The sequence below is a fragment of the Clupea harengus genome, unplaced genomic scaffold (genome assembly GCF_900700415.2).
Source record: "Clupea harengus unplaced genomic scaffold, Ch_v2.0.2, whole genome shotgun sequence".
NCBI classification, from domain to species: domain Eukaryota; kingdom Metazoa; phylum Chordata; class Actinopteri; order Clupeiformes; family Clupeidae; genus Clupea; species Clupea harengus.
The window spans coordinates 2,577-24,956 of NW_024880453.1; the positions used below are offsets into that span (position 1 = coordinate 2,577).

General features: G+C 43.9%; 4 protein-coding genes across 5 annotated transcripts; 2 read left to right on the forward strand and 2 right to left on the reverse strand.

The window, feature by feature from the left end:
• Window positions 1-204: 204 nt before the first annotated feature.
• usp12a (ubiquitin specific peptidase 12a) lies at window positions 205-6,125 on the reverse strand. Its single transcript, XM_042706994.1, has 9 exons — window positions 5,931-6,125; window positions 4,751-4,831; window positions 4,418-4,631; window positions 3,617-3,891; window positions 2,881-2,957; window positions 2,609-2,692; window positions 2,025-2,222; window positions 1,671-1,749; window positions 205-1,148 (listed from the first exon to the last, which is right to left on the reverse strand). The coding sequence occupies exons 1-9, from the start codon at window positions 5,976-5,978 to the stop codon at window positions 1,047-1,049; spliced, it is 1,158 nt and encodes a 385-aa protein (XP_042562928.1). The 5' UTR covers window positions 5,979-6,125; the 3' UTR covers window positions 205-1,046.
• Window positions 6,126-6,597: 472 nt separating this feature from the next.
• Window positions 6,598-9,516, forward strand: rpl21 (ribosomal protein L21). The gene is made up of 6 exons (XM_042706995.1): window positions 6,598-6,699; window positions 7,368-7,446; window positions 7,586-7,647; window positions 7,908-8,020; window positions 8,778-8,928; window positions 9,390-9,516. The coding sequence occupies exons 2-6, from the start codon at window positions 7,380-7,382 to the stop codon at window positions 9,477-9,479; spliced, it is 483 nt and encodes a 160-aa protein (XP_042562929.1). The 5' UTR covers window positions 6,598-6,699; window positions 7,368-7,379; the 3' UTR covers window positions 9,480-9,516.
• A 6,085-nt stretch (window positions 9,517-15,601) lies between these two features.
• Window positions 15,602-18,643, forward strand: gtf3ab (general transcription factor IIIA, b). Of its 2 annotated transcripts, XM_042706997.1 has the most exons (10): window positions 15,602-15,829; window positions 16,184-16,278; window positions 16,370-16,466; window positions 16,559-16,647; window positions 16,761-16,834; window positions 16,923-17,006; window positions 17,532-17,764; window positions 18,160-18,213; window positions 18,350-18,389; window positions 18,426-18,643. In XM_042706997.1, the coding sequence occupies exons 1-10, from the start codon at window positions 15,713-15,715 to the stop codon at window positions 18,539-18,541; spliced, it is 999 nt and encodes a 332-aa protein (XP_042562931.1). In that variant the 5' UTR covers window positions 15,602-15,712; the 3' UTR covers window positions 18,542-18,643. The 2 variants fall into 2 exon arrangements, with proteins under 2 accessions (XP_042562931.1, XP_042562930.1); XM_042706996.1 differs by having other exon boundaries at window positions 18,350-18,643.
• Window positions 18,644-19,134: 491 nt separating this feature from the next.
• Window positions 19,135-21,431, reverse strand: LOC122132181 (ligand of Numb protein X 2-like). The gene is made up of 3 exons (XM_042706998.1): window positions 21,203-21,431; window positions 20,231-20,389; window positions 19,135-19,711 (listed from the first exon to the last, which is right to left on the reverse strand). The coding sequence occupies exons 1-3, from the start codon at window positions 21,250-21,252 to the stop codon at window positions 19,576-19,578; spliced, it is 345 nt and encodes a 114-aa protein (XP_042562932.1). The 5' UTR covers window positions 21,253-21,431; the 3' UTR covers window positions 19,135-19,575.
• Window positions 21,432-22,380: the final 949 nt, after the last annotated feature.

The window sequence follows — 22,380 nt, forward strand, 5'->3', positions numbered from 1 at the left end:
GCCTAGACTTCCTCATAAGGGTAAAAAACAAAAGAAAATTTAGATCCACAGGCTGGCATGCCATGAGCCTGAAGTTACCAGGAACAACCGCTAGGCGTCAGTGTGGAGTTGGCGATGAGTCACCACACGGGCTGGGTGGAGATGCCCACACCGGCGCAGTGGTAGAGCAGCACGACTGGTTTAACAAAGAGCAGAGACGCGAGGTCTTCGTCTATACATTTTTATTTTTTTCTTTAAAACAGAAAATGATTATTTCACAACAGGCCATCTCAAGCAAACCCGCACAATAACCTGCCAACACCTACAAAACGGTATCAAAAGTGCACCATAGTGTTATACCTCTCCCGCACTAAACCATTCCCTTTTCTAGGTCAGTTTCTTAGTATAATTCTTACAATAATATTTATACAAATACCACTCTGTACAATGTAGAAATACATACCCCCTATTACGTAGGGCCCCATCCAGACCCAAACATTTCCCCTCAGCTCCTGAAGAGAGAAGCCCCCCTCCTCCCCTCCTCCCAGCCCCCCCACATGCACAGGCCACAGGTCTCAGAAAGGCCACAGGCGCCGTCTTGTATTTGCAGCATGAGGAAAAGAGCGCAGACACCTGGCATCATCATCATCACCATCAACATATAACCTAAAAGATCATGACACATACATGACTCTTTTCCCCAAGAAACAAACAAAAACCAACAGAAAAAATGGAATCATCCATACAATATACATACAAACCTCCTGGTTTTGACATTCATTCAACAACCCTGTACATATGACACAACCCGCTGTCAGAAAATAAAAGTTCGCACATAACCTCCCCCGGGTGGTACACTGATGCATCCAATCCAGGGCCTCACGCCAGGAGAGTCAGCGGTCGGATGTGTGTTGGTGGCGTTGTGATGGCGACTGTCATGTCATTCCCAGACGGGGCACTGCAGAATGCACGGATGCAGACAGGGCCTATTTATTTGAATTTGACTGCAGGTCTCCCACTTTCAGGCACTCAGCCCTACCCCCGCCCCCTTAAGTAAAACAACATGCTCAGTCTCTGGATTGGTAGAACAGGATGTAGCCAGATTCGGAGTTCTTGGAAATTTCTGAAGTGAGGCCGTAAAATTCCTCGATAGCCTGGGCATCAATTTTCTGCAAAAATACGCACACACACACACAAATTCAGTTCTGACAGAAATTTCCTTCCTGAGTACCACTATGCATATTTAGTCAGGATGCCATCCAGGTCTCCATGCTTAGAAGGCATTTTTCCTTACATGTCATACTGGACAAAAGCATCAACAAAAGTCAATACAAGCACATGAAGTTATGCTAACACAGTACAAAATGTCTCGATACTGAATCAAAAAACACTCATCAAGGCTTACAAGTGTAACAGTCCTTTAGTGCACGACACGAAGGCATGTTTTTACAAACGCTACTTTGCTATCAACATCCAAAAAAAGATGTCAACATGTGAAACAAAACATCAACTATGGCAACAAAGTTTCTGATGAGCAAAACCTTGCAGAGTGTTAACAGGTTCAATCTGTGTCAATGTGCCTGGACACTCTTACAAGGCGCTTGGCATCAGTATTAGCTAATGCCAATTAGCACTGGTTTTAGCGCTCCCAGCAAACATCTGTGCCTACACACAGGTGGTTGCAGGCTTACCTCTACAATATCGTCATCGAAGAGTAGCCAGAAGTCGTGGCTCTTCACAATAGCTATGTAGTGTCCTCGGTTTGGGCCACTGCAAACAGAACAGAGGTCCGACAGCGGGGGTTAGTGACTGGGGGAAATAGGCAGGAACCTTGTGTTTATGTTTAGCACTTTAGGGTGTGACCAGGAAGGTTTCTTGAACATTGAAAAATTAGAAAAGGAAAACCATGGCAGGCTATTTTTCATTGGACATAATTCCTTGACACACCTAACCAGGATTATTTGGGAACAATGTCTTAAATGACTTTGGATAAAAGTCGTAAACACGTAAACTTGTGACAATGTGCTATGGACCTGCTAACCTACCTCCCACAATGCACCACTACAGCAACCAGGTCGTAGAGGCGCTCGGGGTTGGTGGCGTCGCCGGACGTGTTGAAGAGGCGGAGCTCGAGGGGGAAGACGACGCGGTAGGACAGCTTGGTGTAGCGCTGAAGCTGCTCCATGTACTTAAAGCGCTTGAGGTGCAGGGCCAGGATCATGGGCAGCTTCTTCACACGCATCCTGGACAAACACAGACAAACATGAGGATACACACACACACACACACTCATGTGGTCACACACAAACTAGCCAAAGAGAAAGCGCCCTTTACAGATCAATCGCACATATGCATGCACAATTTTACGGTCCCAAGCACACAAATGCAATTACACAAACACACACACAGAGAGACACACACACATACTCTATATATATATATATATATGAGATATGAGATATGAACACTCATTCGTTGCCAAGACCAACGTGCCCTTTTTTACATAACCCTTAAACTGTCTCAAAGTTGCACAATTACATATACACACGCTCCCTCACACACACAAAAACAAACACACACACGCACATTCTGTTAATATGTAAACACAAACATTTCCAGACCCACTGACCTTTTGTGGGCCTCCTGCTTGCTTCTACATTCCTCGCAGTAGTATTTATATTCACTGCACAGAGTCTCAGTGTTGCTAAAACCCCTTCAAGACAAAACACAAAAGAAAGTCCATCACTATGGGGGGGTCTCTGACAATTGACGTATATAAAGCAGGAAATGGTAAATTAGTTAAAGGGATTTGTGAAAATAAATTCACTGAATTAAATGTTTTAAATGAATCAGTGAAAATACATTTGTTTTGTATTGGTTTCAAAGCAGATTCTTCCTAACCTCAGACAGTGAGTGATTGACGTGTTCTGTTCGACGTCGACTGATAAGTCCAAGAAGTCTTCATCTTTGCTGCTTATCTGTGGAAGGAAAGAGTCCAAAAGTGCACATGAGATCCCAAGCTGTCGTCCCTCAACCTTTACCACTACCTCTTTCAACATCACCATTGCTTGCTATCTGCTTAACACCAAACATGACCAGAAGGAGCTTCGCCTGTAGATCAGGTGTAATATCACTGTAAGTCACAGAAAGAATGAACACAATGCGTGATAAGATATTGTAAGAGGAGGTGTGAGGTCCAGGCTAAAAAAAAAACTCAGTCAAGCCTTTTGCTTTGTTAATCAAAAGCAGAGGGTCAAATTAATAAAATGACTTGGCTGGCAAGTGTCACATAAATATGGCAGTACTTTCAGAGCCTGTCTTTTTCAACCCGACAATAAACCGGACTGCATATCAGACCCAAGCCGATAAAAACAACCCAACCCTAGGTACAGAGTGCTTTACTGAGATAAAAACTTCTCTGCACTGGCTGCTGAAAGTCACTTTGGGTAAGACTGAAAGCTCTACACAGGTGTCTTATCTGTGAAGGGTGGGGGCAACGGTGGGAAATGGGGCTAGAGGTGGTGACGGAGGGTTGGGATCTGCCCCTGAGGAAAACCTAGCCCAAGTCTAGCCCATGTGGGACAGATTGAGTCCAGATTAGGTCCAGGCGAGCTTCTCCTTACGCAGCTGCGCTTACCGTCTCGCAGGTGAGGCAGCGTGTCTCGTTGGTCAGCGTGCCCTGGAAGATCTCGTGGACCCAGGTGGAGGCGGGCGCGTTGTTGTTGCCGCTGGCACTGCCACTGCTGCTCCCACTGCTGCTGCTGTTGTTGTTCTGGGAGTCCAGCGTGCCGTTGGCCAGGCGACCATTCTGCTTGTCCTGCTTCCTCTCCTCCTGCAGCAGGTCTGCGATGGTGTTCAGCAGGTAGTTCAGGAACTCGTGGGCATCCTGTTGCATGTAGTTATCAAACAGCTCTGCAGAGGGCGACAGGAGGCAAGACAAACAGAGAAAGAAAGAGATAGATAGAGAAAGGGAGGGAGGGAGAGAGAGAGTGAGGAGGTGTTAGATAATATTCCCACTGGGGCTTTATAAATGAATAGGGGGTAAGGCAACGCTTTTCTGCTCATTTTACAGTCTGGATATTCCCTAAATGGCCTGTTCATTTGCTTTTAACTAGATTTTTCAAGGGTAAAAATCACACAGTTGCCTCTGAAGCTAAAATCTAAATTAAGAGTGTCCTCCTTAATGGCTATCTCAACCTAAGCACTGGCCAAGCACTCCTTAAATAACCACCAAGTCCACTAACCTGAGGCTAATCCCTTTCTTATAAGCTAATTCATTACATTATATTACAAAACACCTTAACTTACAAAGACTACATATACTCACTTGAATTCAAATGCTTGCACTGTGCTTGATGAATCCATTAAACATTTGCATCCTCCCCTACCCTAGTCTTGCCTATAACTTAAAACTGTAGATCAGACCACAAATCCTTACCATTCTCTTTCCGTAGTCGCGTAATGAACTTCTTCGGGGGGATGACACCCACTTTCCTCTTCTGGTTGGCGATGCTGTGGAACAGGTCTGCCAGACAGGTGAGCAGGTTTTCCTTGCGCCTGGGCTGGCTGCGGTAGGCCAAGATTTTTTCCCGGAACGGCCTGCAGAAATACAGAGCCTGCAACACCGAGTTGCAGTAGCAGGTGTTCCCGAACTGCAGTCCGAAAACAAAAAAAAATCAAAGCAGAGGATCAGGGAATGGTCGTGTAGAGTGATAACACCTCCAAATTGCTGGAGAAAGGCATAAGGACATAAATTGTCATCCCTACTTACGTTAACCAAACCAAAGTAGTGCTCGTTGACAGGGAACTGTTCAGAGCCAATCTCTTTTTCCAAGGCGGAGGCATTGGCGCCCTGAAAGTAGAACATGTACCCGTCACATGACAGCAATCAGAAAGAGCTTGTGTTTGCAGAATTTGTGTTCATCGTCCAGCAGTGACAAACATCCTCTTGGTGGCCAGGTGGATCGGATTAGTGAGCCGTGAGAGATAAGTGGGAACCCGCTCCTCACACACTCAAGGCAGATTTCAGGATCACCAATTTGTTTAAAAACTGAACACATCATCACCAAAATGTATTTATTTATTTTTAAATAACTAAGAGATCATATCAGCGTTTAAGTCATTCCAGAGAGTGAGTCTAACGTCAAGGGCTCGCATCCAACTGTGATGATGTAGGCTACAGTAGCTTTCACCAACCCGTACAATCATGTAGCCTACGCCAGATTGACGTCTAGGTAAACTACACACTGCCGCAAAAGCGGAGAACAGTGATAGTGGCTACGATCAGAATTTAAAATGACCGCGGTGTGAACAGTTTCCTTCTGAAAAGAGGCGCATTCTTACACTAGAGATGTACTTAACAGAGATTACCGACATTCATTAAGTGACCAATGGTACTGGTAAGCAACATGATGGCTAGCTATAAATAATAGGCTCTGCAGCAGAGGCTCTTGTGTAAAAATAGTTTACAAAATATTCCTCCAAATTGTAAAACAAAATTTTGCCCAAGGCCAACGCAGATACGAAAGTAGGCTGTATGCTGGTGACCCGTGAAATTACATACAATTAAAGGTGCGTAGCCTGTACCCATCAAAATGCTAGTAAGTACCTTGATAGCTAACCAGGAAAGCGAAGGCTATATGAAACCTCAGTGTTCTACTTTGCGGTCACTGGGTCAAACAAATCACAAACAGACTATCAATGCTTTTAGCCGCTTAACAAGGTGCGCTACATTTTATCATATTGCACCTCGACAGGCAACAGTAGCCAATAATTCAGGCCTACGGCAACATTCACAGCACACGAAGGGAAGACAGCAGCCACCAAGGAAAACTGTATAGCATAGGAAACAAATCATTTTAATCAATCTGACCATTACCACTCAGCGAAGACTGAGGTGCATTGTCTTTTAAAGCACAAAATTGGTACATATGAACGTGCCATGTACTTACCATGGTACAAAAAGAGGCAAATTTGGAAACTGTCATTAGGATTTCCATTCGCCCAGCGCCATCTTCCACCCAATCACCGCGCGGAGGCGAGAAAGGACTCCCTCGTGAGGACAGATTGCTTGGGCTGGCCCACAGAACATAGCCCCAGCTGGGTCCTAGTGCCGTTACAGAGTGACCATTTGGTAAAAAAACATGCAAACGGAGAGAGGTCCACAGCTCATTGATGGGCTTCTTCACTGCAGTACTTTTGAGGTTTTTCAGCAGTGCATCTATAAATGTATAAGGGATAATGTCCATAAATGTTAGCCTTTAATGTTATTTTAATTCAACACAATCAAGTCTTTATATATACCCATATTAAATATAATATAGTTTTATAATATTACCATTTGTGTATCATTGAATTTACTACATTTGTAATCTTTCCTTTGGCCATCATACTTTGCTGTGTAATGTAATTATTACAAAATATTGTATGTTGTCTGAAACTTCTACTCACCTTGTAATTATTTGTCATTGTCATAACATACTTGTACAGTTGTACTGCAACAAAATTGCGGACGTGAATTAGTCCTTCATAGATCTTTAATCATTAGGCTCCATAGCGTATATACATCTATATATGTCTATGATTAGGATCTATTTCTGGGCGTTTATAATTTTTGATCAGGCACTGTCATAGTAGACCTACCATCAACTTTACAAGGGTCTGTGTCAGGACCCCATCATTCTCTTTCCGCCGTACCCGCCATCTTGCGAGCACCCGGGGGTAAGAGGATCTCCGTATTTTGTGAATTAAAACTTACAATATAGGTATTATACAGCGAAGAGAACATGATGAAATGTACATATTTACAAATGTCTTATGTATGGCTACTAAACTGAATAATTGGCGATTATGTGGAGTTAATAGAATTGTGCGATTGGCGTCTGAAACATTGGCGTGGCTGCCCATGTGGGCCAACACAAGAAGCCACAGTTGTTAGCTAGCTATCACTTCACTTTCTCGCCGCACAACTTTTAGGTAGAACTTGTATCCCGAACAGTCTGATAACATTTGAGCAGTGAAGAGGTCAGATTAGTTACCCGTGCTGTGCACATAGTGACTCCTTGTTGTACTGACACGTTTCTGCAAACCGATGGTTAGTGACGTTATTGGTTAGCTAGCGGGCCAGGCCAGCGTTTTCTTGAAATCATGTCCCTGTGCTCTCTATGGAAATAAACATATTGCGATGGCAGTGGAGTTTACATGCTTTGTTAAATTTTACATTGTAGACATCTAAGTGGTTGGGGAGCAGTGTATTTCATGGGGTTGGCGGTGAAGTACAGTAACAGAATTACTCTACTGTATGAAAGACGTGTCATTCCGATATTATTTACACTACCTACAATGCAAACGACGGTTTGTTAACCATTCTTCACCTTTCTCCTCCTCAGTAATTAGGCATCATGACGAACACAAGAGGCAAGAGGAGGGGGACCCGGTATATGTTCGCCCGTCCCTTCCGCAAGCATGGTAAGGGATCATAATAATTCATTTTTAATTCATCGTTTTGAAAATGTTGATCAGTATCGTATTGACACTAAAATTGTATTAGCTCTCTGAAACCTGTAAGAGGGGAAAAATGAGTCTAACTGGGTGTTTTCCTCTGTAGGACCCGTTCCTCTGTCCGTATATATGCGCATTTACAAGAAAGGCGATATTGTTGACATCAAGGTAAGTGCACTCCATGTCCAAAAAAGATACTTTTCCTTGTCCATTTTCTGACTGGTATTATGACACCAAATTCATTTTAAGTAATATGCCTACATAGAAATGTATACACATGCATGCACATTTGTTTTAGTGATTCACTACCTACTTAAAGCATGTACAGATACATTTTTGTACGCACACACATGAAAAAAAAACAACTGATCTGTCTTTCCCCATATTACTAGCAACACGCTTAAAGATGTTTCTGTTCACGTTTGCAGGGCACAGGTACCGTTCAGAAGGGAATGCCTCATAAGTGTTATCATGGAAAAACAGGCCGTGTGTACAATGTTACCCAGCATGCTGTGGGCATCATCGTAAACAAGCAGGTTAAGTAAGTATATCAGCAGGGTGGAGGTGAAACTTCATCCCAACATGTTCCTTGGGTCGTGCATGTCGAGATTATTCTTACAGTATATGGCTGACATGTACACTACCGTTCAAAAGTTTGGGTGGTCACAAGAAAAGCAAATTGAGGTTCTTTGACGAAAGCAAAGTTTGAAGGACACAGTTATTTCGATTAAAAAAAAAATTTCATACGTTTTTACCTTCATTTTTTTTTTTTTAAACATTTTTTTCAATAGATTCCTATCAAATGTATTTAATGTGTGTTCATGGAAAACAAGGAAATGTCCAATTGACCCTTAAACTTTTGAACAGTACTGTAAATATAGTTCTTTCATGACAATTGGAACTTGCTGTACTGTGCTAAATTAGCAGATATCAGTGGTATGTTATTGATATGGTAATTCATGTTTCTTGGCCTATTCTGGTATGTCTCTGAATCGGGTACTATTTGGGTTGACTGCTGTCTGCGTACTTCAGGAGGAATGTACTTGGAGGGATTGGCTTTAAAGTTACAGTACAGAATTAAACCCCACCTTCACTTTGCCATAAGGGCTGTTTGATGTCCTGTGTGGTCATTCATGTGGGGAAGATCATTAATCCTTTTAAAACCCTGTCAGACCACCAAATGTTTGAGCTGGGGTTTTATAAAGGGCACATGCATCCAGTGTGGTTGTTTAATTCAAGTTGTCTTATGTTTCCTGGTCATCTTGTGTGATTGACTCTCTCTGACTGTTGCTTCTCAGGGGCAAGATCCTGGCCAAGAGAATCAATGTGCGCATTGAGCACATCAAGCACTCAAAGAGCAGGGACAGCTTCCTGCAGCGCGTCAAGGAGAACGAGAGGCGCAAGATCGAGGCCAAGCAGCAGGGCACATGGGTTGAGCTGAAGCGTCAGGTACTGGGACCATAGGCATACCCGTTACAGCCAGAGGCATCTTACCGGCTGCATTTGCTGGGCTTGTTATACAAATGGCACTCTTTAGAATGTGTTTCTGGCTGAGTTTAGGTTGGTGATAAGGGGGTCTGCCTTAATGATGCTGTTTTTGAAGTACTTTGAACTACATCTGAATTTATTCATTTGAGTTGTAAACCCAGAATTGGTCTGACATGCCAGTGTAAAGTAGGGTTTGCCTTTTCCTACACTTCCTCTAGACAGTCCAAACTATTGAGTGTGTAGGTAAGGGAATAAAATGGCATGTTTGTGATGTGTATTGTAGGTGAAGTTCACACATCATACATGAATACACAGAAGTTTTTGTTTAGTTTTTTTCCTCTCTCAGCCCCAAGTAGCATTAGTGTGTTAGTACCGCAAACAACTGCCTGCGTAGTTTTGACATGCCTGTCTGTCTGTTGCAGCCCGCCGCCCCAAGGCCCGCTCACTTCATCAGCACCAAGAACAACGAGCCCCAGCTCCTGGAGCCCATCCCCTACGAGTTCATGGCATAAGTGTGCTGACCAAAATAAAACTGTTTATACACAGAAACTTGACTCGTGTCTGTTCATTTCAGTGGGATGCTATTGGGCCTGATAACCTCATGACTGGTAATCTGTGTCGAGGCTTTTTCGCTGTTCAAATAACTGATGAGCATTGTCAATTTCAGTGTGAAACTGAAAGTTTCTTGAAGGTGGTATGAACATTGAGGGGCAAATTGCGGAGTGGTCCTTGCAGTGCCATACTGGTTCCCAATGACGATTTGTCTCTTACGATCACGATGGTGATGTGAGTTATCAAATACACGTTTATTTCACCGGCGATCTGAGGGAAACCAGTGGCACAAAGCGCACACACACTTCCTAGTTAAGAGAAAACGTTTCCCCTTCTACCGTTTGGGCCCATTTAGCTGTGATGGAATAGTTCTCCAAGATCTTGAAATGGGGTTGTCTATAAAGTGAACCGTGGGTGGCTGTAACAGGTTTTTCGTCCTGATTGAATTTCAGTTGATAAGTTTTTTATTTTTTACTACTCATAATAATCCAGGTACAGAGCATATTTCCTGAACATTTTGTATCTGAATTTGTCAAAATATAACTAGCTTGTAGAAGACTTGACATGCCTAATTGCATTGGGTAGTAAAAATGTTATAGTAGCTGTACGGAGTTTGTACTAAAACTAGACAGCTAGTTGCCTAAAATGCATGCAGATGCTTTGCAAACCAACAGAATAGGTTCTTTTGCTGGCTTTTTTGTTTTAACAGAGCCTTAGTAGGGCACTTACATGAGTACAGAATAATGAGACTTCAGATGTTTCAGTAACCTGAGCATCATTGTAAAGACCGACGCGGAATGCAGCAATCTGTAGGCTGCTGACCATTTCCCACGAGGCTGATCATATGCAGACATCCCAAGTCTCCCGGAAGTTCCGGGAGTCTCCCGCATATTGATTGCAACTCCCTGATGCCCGCAAATTACTTAAAATCTCCCGGAATCTAGAGCGAGCAAGACCGCGCACGCGAGACAGACGTGCTCCAAACCGCGTAAGCATCTGTGTAGCGCGCGCACGACAGAGAGGGAAGAGGGACCTAGTGTGGCAGTGTGAGTGTGTGCCTCATGAAGCATCCTGATTGGCCTGTTTCGGTAAGTCAACCAATCAATTTTCAGTGTGGGCGGGCTTTTATCTCTTCTCCCGAACTGAATGAATCAGTTCAAGTGTATCTAGGAACAGGAGGACCATGGCAGAGGGAGAGTAAAACGAAAATATAAGACACATTTTACAACAGACTATACAAAGGTGTACCCCTGTCTTACAAAAGTAAATCACAATGACAGTCTTGCTCGCTGTACAATCTGTAACAGTGACTTCAGCATTGCCCATGACGGGTTAAATGACTGTAAAAGACATGTTAAGGTGAGTTCAACAAGTTTCATTTCATGTGCATATTATTCAGGCCGGCTAGTTGCCAGGGCTACATGAAAACAACAACTCCTTAGACCTGTTTAAAGTTGCAATGGAATACAAATAAAAGCAGTTAACATAAATAGTATAAGCAGCATATACATAGTAAAAGTAATCTACATATTTAAACATAATTAACAAAGAATTGCATAGAATGATATCATGCTTTTATATCTTTTAGGGACCACAACTTGTTAGGGAGCGCAGGGAAATAGGCCTAGGCCTACATGTAGGCGTGCATGTAAATAGTTGTTCCGGGGAGGGGTAGGTTCGGGATATCTCCCTGAAATGACTTTTTGCAGGTTGGGATGTCTGCATATGACTGAACAGGTTTGCTGGGTTTGAATACTAGGTATAATTCTCTTTTAAAGAGATTTAGTGCAGAGACAGAATATTACACGTAGACTAAAGTTTTGGTTCTTTGATCATGAATCTATTTGCATCTACGTCAAGAATCTTGGTAATGAAAAGTCTGAGAAGTGCTACCGTCTTATTGGTGGTACGGCAACACACTAGTTTCAACAGCAGGGGGCAGTCGTACCCTATTTACTGCCATTACCTCCAGCTCTGCCCGTTGACGTTTCTTAACTAGCGCTGGTGTATTCTATGCAAGCCATATACGATGACTGGGACGGATAAAGAAGGAAAGATGTATATAAAAAAAGATACTTTTTCTCTGTGTATTTAAGTGTAACCTTAGGCCTATTAAACTCTTGTTATGGTCTCAGCTGTGTACAATAGAACCTATCATCCGTGGGCTTGTCTTGTAAGGAATGAGTTGACTCACTTTCTGTTCAGATGAAATAAAAGGACAGTTGTGCAAACACTGTCGCGATATATTTTGAGTTATCTCGGATAATGATTGGCATGCCACCCTCACTGAATGGACTGAAATGTACGAGTGCAGTTTATTCTAGGGACCTTCCCGTCCTATCTTGAAGAGTGGTGTTTAGTCAAGTCAGAGCGAAGGAGTGAATGGCTGAGTGGATATCTGACAAATATGCTCTCTCGTCCCACCTCAGTACTTTAACCAATATTTGCTCCTATTAGGGTCCGTTTGCTGAGGTAGGAGCAACAGCAGCTGTTAGTCTGAGAGGATCAGTCTAATGAGCTGAGTACAAGAATACGTGTAAGTAAACCGAAAGTGGGGAGGGCTTGTTTATTTTGAAATAATACTCATTAGTGATTTAGTTAGTTGTTGTTTGGTTTAGTTAAATAAACAACAAAAACATAACTTTAACATTTGGTTTCTCAGACCATCTTAATCAGTTGATTTTCCAGGCAATTGACACGCAAAGATACTGTCACCATTTTCAAAACACAACTATGGACTGTAGCAGGTGGATTTAGCTGGTGCTGTGAGCTTGGGAATTCAAAGGTGAGAATGCAGTGATAAACTCTGTAGGTCAGAGGGGGAGAATGAGCTTTCGGGGTTACCAGATTGCTGGAGTCCATCACCCAAAATGAAAAAGGCCCATACACTTTGTCCCCTGGGAGCAGAGAGCAGCGGTACATTCTGCCAGCGTCCTCCTGTTTGGAGAGTTTAACAGCCCGGATAAATGTGATTAGGCGTCACAAAGGTCAGAAATCAATGCAATCAATCAGCAGGTGACACCGAGCGGCCCTGTTTATCGATCGCCATGGATACGTCAGAGAAGGGCTAATATTAAACCCAGGCCAGGGTGGTGTGTGGGTGGGGGTCACCACAGGGATGTGTAAAGAGCTGGGGGGGGGGGGGGGGGGGGGGGGGGGGGGGTGGGGGGGGTGCGATCGCAACCCCGGAATAACCGTTGTGTCAGGAACTGCAAGATTTTGGGCCGAGTCGGAGCCAGAACTGTCCCAGGGTCGGCTGCCTTCAGAGGCGCTTCCATCTGTTCAAGCCGGCCCAGTGTCTCAGAGAGTGTCATCTGCTGTGGGTCAACACCTACGCTAATCAAATGATCACATTTAGCAGGGATGTTCTGTACGCTCCTTTGCTGCCAATCAAAAGGTGACATTTATCCCATGGGCCCAGAGTGGATGTTGTGATTGTGTGTTTTTGTGTGTATGGGGAAGGTAAGTGCTATAGTCTATGTGGGTGAGAGACGGAGACTGTGTGTGTGTGTGAGTGAGTGAGGCAAGCACCATTGTGTGTGTGTGTGTGTGAGTGAGTGAGGCAAGCACCATTGTGTGTGTGTGTGTGTGTGTGTGTGTGTGTGTGAGTGAGTGAGGCAAGCACCATTGTGTGTGTGTGTGTACTCAAACCACAGACTGGGCCCTCGTCTGGTGCCTGGGAAGCTGTGAAGAACTGACTCATCTGAGTTACTGATTGAATAAAGGAAGAGCAAACAGAGGGATGGAGGATGGCTCTGGCGGATAAGAAGCCATGCAGCGGCGCGAGCCGCTCAATCATACCGGGGTGACACGCACAGATTGAGGCCGTCAGCTCGCGCGGTGGACATATCGACCTGCTCTTGTTACACATTAACATTCCCCTCACACACTCACACACACACACACACAACCCCCAACACTGAGGGGGTCAGGTTAAACCTAGGACAATATGGTCTCAGACCACCCCGCACACACTCTTCCTAATCCTTCGTGCCTTGGGCCAGACTCTCTCACTCTCTCCGTGACCTGATAAGGGGGAAAGGTGAGAAGAGGCCAGGAGGACAGAGATGGGGTGAGTCGGCTGTGAGGATCAGGCCCTGAGCTCCCACCGCAAACGGAGCGCATGTGGTATCACCGCGAGATTGCCCTTGTTTGCCTTCTTGTCTTGTTGGTCGTTATCAGCACAGACCCTGGCCGATACAGATACAGAGACAGCCGTATTGATCCGGCCCTTCGCAGAGGAAGGGCCGGGACAGTGAGAGACCGGATGAGGAGGACTGCGAGACTGATAGTCCAGTAGGTGAATGGCTGACTACAAGGGCATGGGTGAGGCTGGCAATCCGTAGGCCACCTGACGAAAGCTCATCATATACCCCTCAGACCCCTTTTAAATGTGAAATCTGTGATTCTGCTTTTTGTCAAATTCAGTGAATTGCACTCCCCTGTAGTTGCCTGTTCAGTGTGTGTGGTTAAAACAACAACATCTCCGGTGTTCGTACACACTCCCGGCTCTGTAAGTGAGAAACAAACAAAGTGGCCGGGACCTTATTCCAGCCAATCAACAGCATTGCTGCAGGAGCAATGAGGGAGAGGTGTATGTAATTGGCTGTTGAGTTCAAATATTGACATTCTTTAAGTATCTTTCATAATTGACATGCTGGTTGGGTTGCTGGGCCCCTGTTTAGTCCTAGACCCTGAGTATCATCCCAAATCCTTCTTCCCTTTTGGCCACCCATAGCCTGGGACAAAGGAAAGAGTGCTTCGAGGACAGGCAGACCGCAATAAGACTCAGAAGAGGGCTCTAAGGACAGCAGGTATCTACTCTCTATTATTGTCCATACACTGTAATGTCCTCCTGTGTCATATGTAATCTTCTGTGTGCTTAACACATGGGAGTAAGTGTTGTTTCCTGAAGGATCTGGGGCTTTTTACCTGATTAGTAACTAATCATGGTAAAGACCAGAAGGCATGTTTGTATATTGAGCAATGTTAGTGTGTGTGGAGTCAGTCAGATCACCTTGGGACAGGATATGGAAACAAGCGCAGTGTTTTCTGGTGAGCAGTAAATCACAGGCTATCAGCGTACCATACTTGTGTGCTTGATAAGCTCTGATTAGGGCAGTAAATTCCACGTGGACATACGATGAATGGAGACGGATAGTCTCCCGGCCTCACACACAGACACAAACGCACACACACACACGCAGAAATGCCCCATACAGACTCCTACTGGACGCTGCTTTGATGACAACTTAATACTGGCATCAATCATTGTCAGACAAATTCAAGGACCTTCATCTCAGTCATAACCATCGTAAAAATGACCAATGACCACAGTCAGCACTCTGTCACCAGTGACAGGTCTCAACATTGTTCTGCCAAGGTAACCTATGGTCTGAAGGTGCAAGCTCACTCCATGACCCATACCTTCAGTAGTCTGACATCTAATACACCAGAACAGAGAGAATGCCCAGAAAAGGATCTGCTGTCATACATATATGATCTAAAACAGTATGCATTCATAGAACAATAATGAGCGGGCTATATCTGGATTGAAAAATATATTATATTTTCATTTGATGTTTAAACCCAACTATATACACTGACAGACTGACAGCAAATGGATGTGGAGAGATGTGTTATTGTGGTCGTTTGTTATTTGTTTGGGCATATATCTTATCTACTACTATGACTATTTACCGTTTACATAATACTATCATGATTCAAATTCTATCATAAAACATAATTTAATTAAAACCAACACAAAACAAATTCCCGGCCAAGAAAATATTTCTCACTTTAATTATGAAAGATCCTACTACGTCATGCCTCGCCAGATATGATGGGAACCTGCCAAGTCTTAATTGAAATGAGTTTAGAACCCTAGCGAAAACAACTATATCATAGACTGCATTTTTGAAATTTGCAACGTTGTAAATATGTTGGCGATATTTCATAGGCATCCGATACGCTATTGTTATAATCACATAATGTGTCACATTAACATAATTTTATAACTTGACACATGGTCTCCCCGTTGGCGCCCGAAAGTAGTATCTTCCACTCCGGATATAATTGAACAAAGTCACTTCATGCCTGTAGGTCAAAAAACGTCCTGCCGATATTTGTAAGAAAACAAACACCAAACTCGTTGTCTAGCAAATCATCTAAACAGCCTTGAATAAATTGGAACATGGGCGAAAGATTCCGGAATGTAGACAAAAACTTCGTTTGCTCTTTTTTTAATTGCAAAGCATCTTTCTCGAAGTTTTGGAAGTTGGAGGCCCATCTATGCAAACACACTGGACTGGTGAGTGCCATTTCATTCAATGCTTCGAGCTATTCTAGCCTATTTAAACAGATTGCTGCTCTTCAACTACAGTCATTTTCCCAAAGGAAAACTAAAGGAATACTGTAATTTGGAGGGTCATTATCACCAATCTTCTTAAACTAAAAGCATAGAATGTTAAGATGCCTTGACCCCAGTTGGTATGTATTATGCATTTTGAAAAGTGCAGAGATGAAAATTCCCAAGTAACTAAACTATTTACTTTAGTACTTGGCTACCATTTTGAGCTTAGTATTTCTCATAAGTGTTGAGGTGAGTATTTATCCTACTGCCTTGAGTAAGGACTTTGATCTGATTGTCACTTGTTCTATACAGAGGCCGTTTGCATGTGCAAGCTGCGACAAGAGCTTTTGCACCCGTTACCAACTGACAAGGCATGACCTGACCCATAGTGGAGAGAAGCCTTACCGGTGAGCCTAGGTTTAGTCCTGGAGATTGACTCCACTCATTTTTATCTTGCATGTTGTGCTACTCTAACTCTGATCCTCTCCTCAACCCTAGATGTTCAGTGGAAGGATGTCCTCAAACTTTTGCCTCCAATGGCAGCATGAAAAACCATGTTTCTCGTGTCCACCAGCAAAAGGAAAACCGATATGTGGTTTGTACAAATAAGTCCTTAATTCTCTTCAGCCAGTATGGCCAATATGGGAAAAATTACCTAAAAATCCTTCAAAGCTATTTTTCTTCCAGTGTCGTGTTGCTGGATGTGGCAAAGAATTCCGTAAGCGAAACCAGCTGAAGACCCATACGTGTGGGCACACAAAGATCTTTCCTTTTGAGTGAGTATCAAGCAGAGCTTTTTGCTACAGAAATTCTGTGTTTTTTTTTTTTATAGTGTTTATGGAACTGTGTATGAATTGTTTTTTTACGGTATTGTATTTGACCTGTGCAGGTGCAATTTCCAAGGATGCAACAAGAAGTTTGCAGGTTCTAAGCAACTGCAGAAACATGGCAAGGTCCATGAGGGTAAGATGAAGTACTCTAATACTACTTTCATTGTGCATTGACTTGCATTCTTCCCAGTGACCCTGCGGCTCTTTTGGCTCTCCTGCAGGTTACCCTTGCGCTGAGAGTGGTTGTGTTTTCAAGGGAAACACCTGGTCTGAGTACCAGACGCACAGGAAACTGCAGCACAGAGGTGAGCCTCAGACTTTGTTTGACAAGGACTTTTCTTTTTCATGGATTTCTTTTTGCTTTATGTGCCCCCAAAATCATTGAGTAACCACCATGCTAACCAGAAGAATATGTTAATGATGGTTCTCACTATCATTCAATGGCTGTTGTTTAATGACTTGGGAGACACTGGACTCTCATTGAAATGTACTTGCAGTCAGTGGTCTGTTTGACCCCTTGTCACCCAGTATCTGATAACCGTCTTGTTAAACATGGCTGTGAGCACGTACAGCACGCAAGAAATGCACTTTTTACTGACCATCTCTGGTTCCATGTCTTGTGTGATGTAGGGTCACACAATGTTGGCACACTGAGTGTGTGTGTGGGGTCATGACTTGGGTGGGAAGGCAATGGTCCGAATGTAATAAATGCATTCAAAATAAATAAAATCTGCCATTGTTACCATCACATACAGTATCACATTTAAACTTGAAGGCTTGTCTTTGGAACACATGACCAGTTAAGCTCTGTCTTTTGTAACCTACTATAGCGGCCCTGCCCTGTGATGACTGTAAGAAGGTCTTCCGTGAGGCCTGGTTCCTGCTGAAGCACCGACATAGGGTTCACCTGGGGGAGCCGCGAGTGTTCCGTTGCACCGTGCAGGGATGTCTGAAGAGCTACACCACCCAGTTAAATCTGCAGAGCCATGTTCTTTCCCTCCATGAGGGCAAAAGACCATTCAAATGCACCCAAGCAGGATGCAATAAGGCGTTCGCTATGAAGGTTGGACCCCTTTTTTTTTCTTTTTTTTTTTTTAATATTTGTTTTCCTTTGGGCCATTTAGGCTTATCTTGTATACTTTACCTGTGTGTTTTTGTTTCTCACAAACCTGCATGTATAATATTATATACACACACTTTATTTACTGAATTAGTTTATTTTATATATCTTTTTATTTCAGTCTTTTTGCACACCACTGTCCTCCGTTTCTGTTATTTGTGGCATGTACCACAGATGGTTCATCTCCACCCGGGGTACTGCACAGATGGACTTTCAATATGGCAGCAGAACTGCTGTCTGGATGTGAAAGCTGTGCTCGGTTTCCAGGAGGGATGACTAAAAAGAGCAGCGTTTGTAACTCACCTGTGATTTCTCTCAACACATTTTCATTCACACAGGAAAGTCTGAAACGCCATGGAGTGGCCCACGACCCAGAGAAGAAGAAAATAAAGGTGAGCTATAGACTTTGTCACTTGGCAAAGGTGCACAGAATGGGAACCTGTCACAATGTGTTGCATATCTAATTTCCATATTAAAACTATGGTATTTAAATGGTCTTATTGTATGATCTCTTTCTCCTGTCCACAGAAAAATAACGCTCCTAAATCAAGTAAGAAGGCTGGCAGTGCAGCTGCTCCCCCAGCTGATCCCCCAGCTGCTCCCCCAGCTGCTCCCCCAGCTGATCCTCCAGCTGCTGCTAAAGTCACTGCCAGTCTTCAGAACCTGAAGTTGGGGAAGCCCAAACCCACAGACCGGACCAAGGCCAAGCCCAAAAGTTGAGGGAGGCCTCTCGATATATGGAAGCCTGACGTCCATGTACCATATTTGTTTAATTTCAGCTTTCTGTTCATCTCACTTTAACAAATAAATCTATTCACTGCATCCATTTTGTGTGTCACATTTCTGGAGGGTTGAGTGGTGAAGGGGTAAGTTGGCCCAACCTGTCTAAACTGGGGTGTATATTTCACTGTCAAAGCTATGGGAGTGTCTTAATCCTACCGTCTGGCCCCCCGTTGGTTAAGAATGGAGTGCGATTCAAATAGAGACCCGCTCATTAAAACGTCTAGATTATAGTTCTTTGTGCTGAGGTCTCGAGAGGAGGTAGTAATCTTCAGTCATGATGAAGTTCACTTGAACAAAGACTGGTTCATATGAAGGGAGTCTCTATGGGAATGTGGGGTGTAATTGGGTCTGATTACACCCGCATGCAAGTAGGCACATGGCTAAGTCTTCAATGTAATTACCAAGTCAATTTCTTTCAACTTTACCCATTTACTTGTGCACGCACAGGGACACACACACACACTGATGGTCTCACATAGATGCATGCGTCTATGAATTCATGCAGAAATAACGGATATCACTCACCTATATCCACTATGGGAACGATTTATTTAAACAAATAGCTTAACATACACGCGCACACACACACCCACACACACACATACACACATACAAATATAAAAACCCCCAGCTCTACATGAGACCGCTGATCACGGTGATGGAGAGACCTTAAGGCTGCGTTCCTGGGGGTGTGGCCTCGTGGGCGTGGCAGGTTTACTAAGGCCTGGTATGTTTGTTCGTTTGTTTGTTTGTTTTTAATCATTTCTTTGTCTTTTCTTCAGCATTGAGTGGTGAAAAAAAAAATCAGGCTCTGAGACTCGCATGTCTTAGTTTTCAACACAGTGGCTCCCTGATAGAGTGTAGAAAAACACTGGGGAGCGTTTTTGTTTGTTTGTTTGTTTGTTTGTTTTCTGATGTTTCTAAAAACACAAATGTCTGGGCGCAGTCTGAGGCTTGGCCAGGAGAGGGAGCTATGCCAGGCTGCCGGGCCAGGACACCACGGTCAGTGCCACCCGGCTCCGCTGTTCCTTCAGCATGGGCACCAGCGCAGAGTGACTCATGCCCGCTGTCGACAGGCCGTTCACAGCTATAATCATATCTCCACACCTACAGGTAAAACACAGGACACACACACACACCGGCCATTATAACAATACTGATTCTGTTCATGCAGCCACTAATGCTATGACTAATACCACTGAGGATAACAAACAAGTTTATTTTGTACAGTGCATCTCAAACACTTTGTAATAGGTCTACATGAGAATTCTATTTCATGTAAATTGCAAACTACAGTAGCGACACTAATGAAAATACAAATATGTTAAAACCTATAATAATGGGTATGGTTTATATAAAGTGTGCTGCTTATGGTTACAATCTTTAAAAATGGCTATGAACTAAATATTTAATATGAAAAGATGACGGGAATGTGTATATGGACGAGTGTTCCAGATAAATGCATTAATGATGGCAGGCAAAAACTTCCTCTTAGCTTATCTCATGAATATGTGGGGTGTGTGTCTGAAATAGCGGACACTTCACTCCAGTGGGCCTAAACAGCCTACGCTGGGCCACATGTACTCCATGACCAGAACCCGCCGGGGCCCAAATGGGCTCACTCACTTGAGTCGTCCGTCGTAGTACGCGGGTGTTCCTAGGACAATGGTCTTGATGAAAAACGCTTGGTTGTTATGGTTTTCCTCATAGCCCCCGACTATGCTGAACCCCCAGCTTCCTGGATGGTTGCGACGCAGGACAATCTCATGGCTACTGTACAGGAAGCTGAGAGGGACACACAGAGACATACATAAATAAGAAGATATCTGACAACTGTGTTTACCCAAAACAACTTCCAGTACTGGTATTGGTTGTTTTACACATGTAATCTCTGCAAATTAAGCCTCTAATGTAGGCGTTTCTGCAGGAGGTTCTGCAAAGCTACAGTCACACGTGGGTAGCTGGGCATCAGGGCAGCGCTGATTCAGAGTAACTGCTGACTGGTGAAAAAGACTCATCCATGGCACCAATCTAGCCTCCCCCTACCCAGAGCAATCGGAGCTCCGCACAGGTACCTTTGCCATGCTCTTTAAAGTGAATGAAAGGGAGTAAGAAAGCGCCAGCTTCCTTCACATTTACATTTAACACAAGCTTTGGTCACACTTTATTTGGACTATCTACAGATGGTCAGACTATAAACAAACTATCTGTTAAAACTCTGTTAACTAGGATTTTATGGTTAAGGTTAGGGGTTGGGTTTGGTTAAGGTGATGTTTAATAAACAAGCAGAAAGACTGAACTTCAACAAACCACCTGTTATGTCTCTGTAGGCAGACTATCCAAATAACGTGCTACCCCAAGCTTTTTCTCCAAAGCAGCAGTGCTGTGCAGTATTGAGTGCTCCCTGGGTATCCAAACAATGGCCTTGCTGTTATTAGCACCTTGCTCTGCAGGTAAAAGATATAGGAACCCAATAGCTAGTTAGCCATTGTTGGACCCAGCCTGGTAGGCAACAGCGCCAAGACAGCCATAAGAAGAAGGGACAAAGAATGAGGGAACAATGAGATGGTAGTGAGGTTAAGAATGCCGTCTCTGTACCCGGCCAGGGGATGCGGCCGAATTGGGGAGGGAGGCCGACGTCGCCACATGTCCCTTTGCTGGTAATCCACAGCTGGTGATGTTTACATCATGCTGCTGAACAACTCTCACAGGCATAATCCCCTGGCATGGGCTCTCTCAAGTCAGGAACACGCACAGACATTCACACACTCGCACGGACACACACTCGCACGGACACACACACACACACACACTTTCTCCCTCACACACACAAACTCTTTCTTTCTGACCCTCGCACATACACACAAACAGACACACATCCATGCAGAGAGAGAGACACATACACACACACACACACACACACACACACTTGCAGAACACTGTCCTAAAATAAATGTGTCTCTTTACTCAATAGGGCCAGGTTCACATCAGAAGTGTGTGTGTGTGTGTGTGTATCTGCTTAAAGATTAGTTAGAACTGCATAAACACTGATACAAAAACACACACACACATTCACACACACATTCACACACACTGACAAACCCACAGTGAGGCACAGTCCAAAAATAAAATGTGTGGACCCATTTGAGAGTCCCAAGACTATAGCTGCAAAATAACTGTTGGGATCACACACACATAAAAAATACCCATGTGACACATTCCAAAAATATAAAATAGAACAAGCTACACTGTACAATTCACCTGGGGAGGCTTACCGCCACGGCCGAGAGGGCAACACACACACACACACACACACACACACACACACACACACATACACACAATACCATAGTCTTAAAATAAAACATTCCCATTTTAGATTGCCTAGTGCACCTTGGGAGGATAAGCCTTCCAACACAGGAGGGAACATACACACACATACACACACACGCACTGAGGGGGCACAGTCCAAAAATAAAACATAGCCCATACAACTCACCTGGGGAGGCCAAACCACAAGGCAACATCCCCTACCTCCCCCACACACACACTCTCTCTCACACACACTCACACAACACAGCAACTCTGTCCAATTCACCTGAGGAGGCCAATTCACGTGACCGAGTGAAGTAACACACACACACACACAAACAAACAAACACACACACACACACACACACAAACAAACAAACACACACACACACACACACACAAACACACGCGCACATACCCGCACGCACGCACACAAACAGAGCATGACGTCACCTGGGCAGTCC

Excerpts from the sequence above, each read along its gene's own strand:
- usp12a (XM_042706994.1), bottom strand. The coding sequence starts at position 5,978 with ATGGAAATCCTAATGACAGTTTCCAAATTTGCCTCTTTTTGTACCATG. Across the intron at positions 4,832-5,930 it reads TTGCCTCTTTTTGTACCATG|GGCGCCAATGCCTCCGCCTT; the intron begins GTAAGTACATGG and ends TTCTACTTTCAG. Across the intron at positions 3,892-4,417 it reads GCGACTACGGAAAGAGAATG|AGCTGTTTGATAACTACATG; the intron begins GTAAGGATTTGT and ends CGCCCTCTGCAG.
- gtf3ab (XM_042706996.1), top strand. The coding sequence starts at position 15,713 with ATGGGCGAAAGATTCCGGAATGTAGACAAAAACTTCGTTTGCTCTTTT. Across the intron at positions 16,467-16,558 it reads AAAAGGAAAACCGATATGTG|TGTCGTGTTGCTGGATGTGG; the intron begins GTTTGTACAAAT and ends TTTTTCTTCCAG. Across the intron at positions 17,765-18,159 it reads ATAAGGCGTTCGCTATGAAG|GAAAGTCTGAAACGCCATGG; the intron begins GTTGGACCCCTT and ends TCATTCACACAG.
- rpl21 (XM_042706995.1), top strand. The coding sequence starts at position 7,380 with ATGACGAACACAAGAGGCAAGAGGAGGGGGACCCGGTATATGTTCGCC. Across the intron at positions 7,447-7,585 it reads CCGTCCCTTCCGCAAGCATG|GACCCGTTCCTCTGTCCGTA; the intron begins GTAAGGGATCAT and ends TTTCCTCTGTAG. Across the intron at positions 8,929-9,389 it reads GGGTTGAGCTGAAGCGTCAG|CCCGCCGCCCCAAGGCCCGC; the intron begins GTACTGGGACCA and ends TGTCTGTTGCAG.
- LOC122132181 (XM_042706998.1), bottom strand. The coding sequence starts at position 21,252 with ATGTGGCGACGTCGGCCTCCCTCCCCAATTCGGCCGCATCCCCTGGCC. Across the intron at positions 20,390-21,202 it reads CGGCCGCATCCCCTGGCCGG|CTTCCTGTACAGTAGCCATG; the intron begins GTACAGAGACGG and ends TGTCCCTCTCAG. Across the intron at positions 19,712-20,230 it reads TACTACGACGGACGACTCAA|GTGTGGAGATATGATTATAG; the intron begins GTGAGTGAGCCC and ends TTTTACCTGTAG.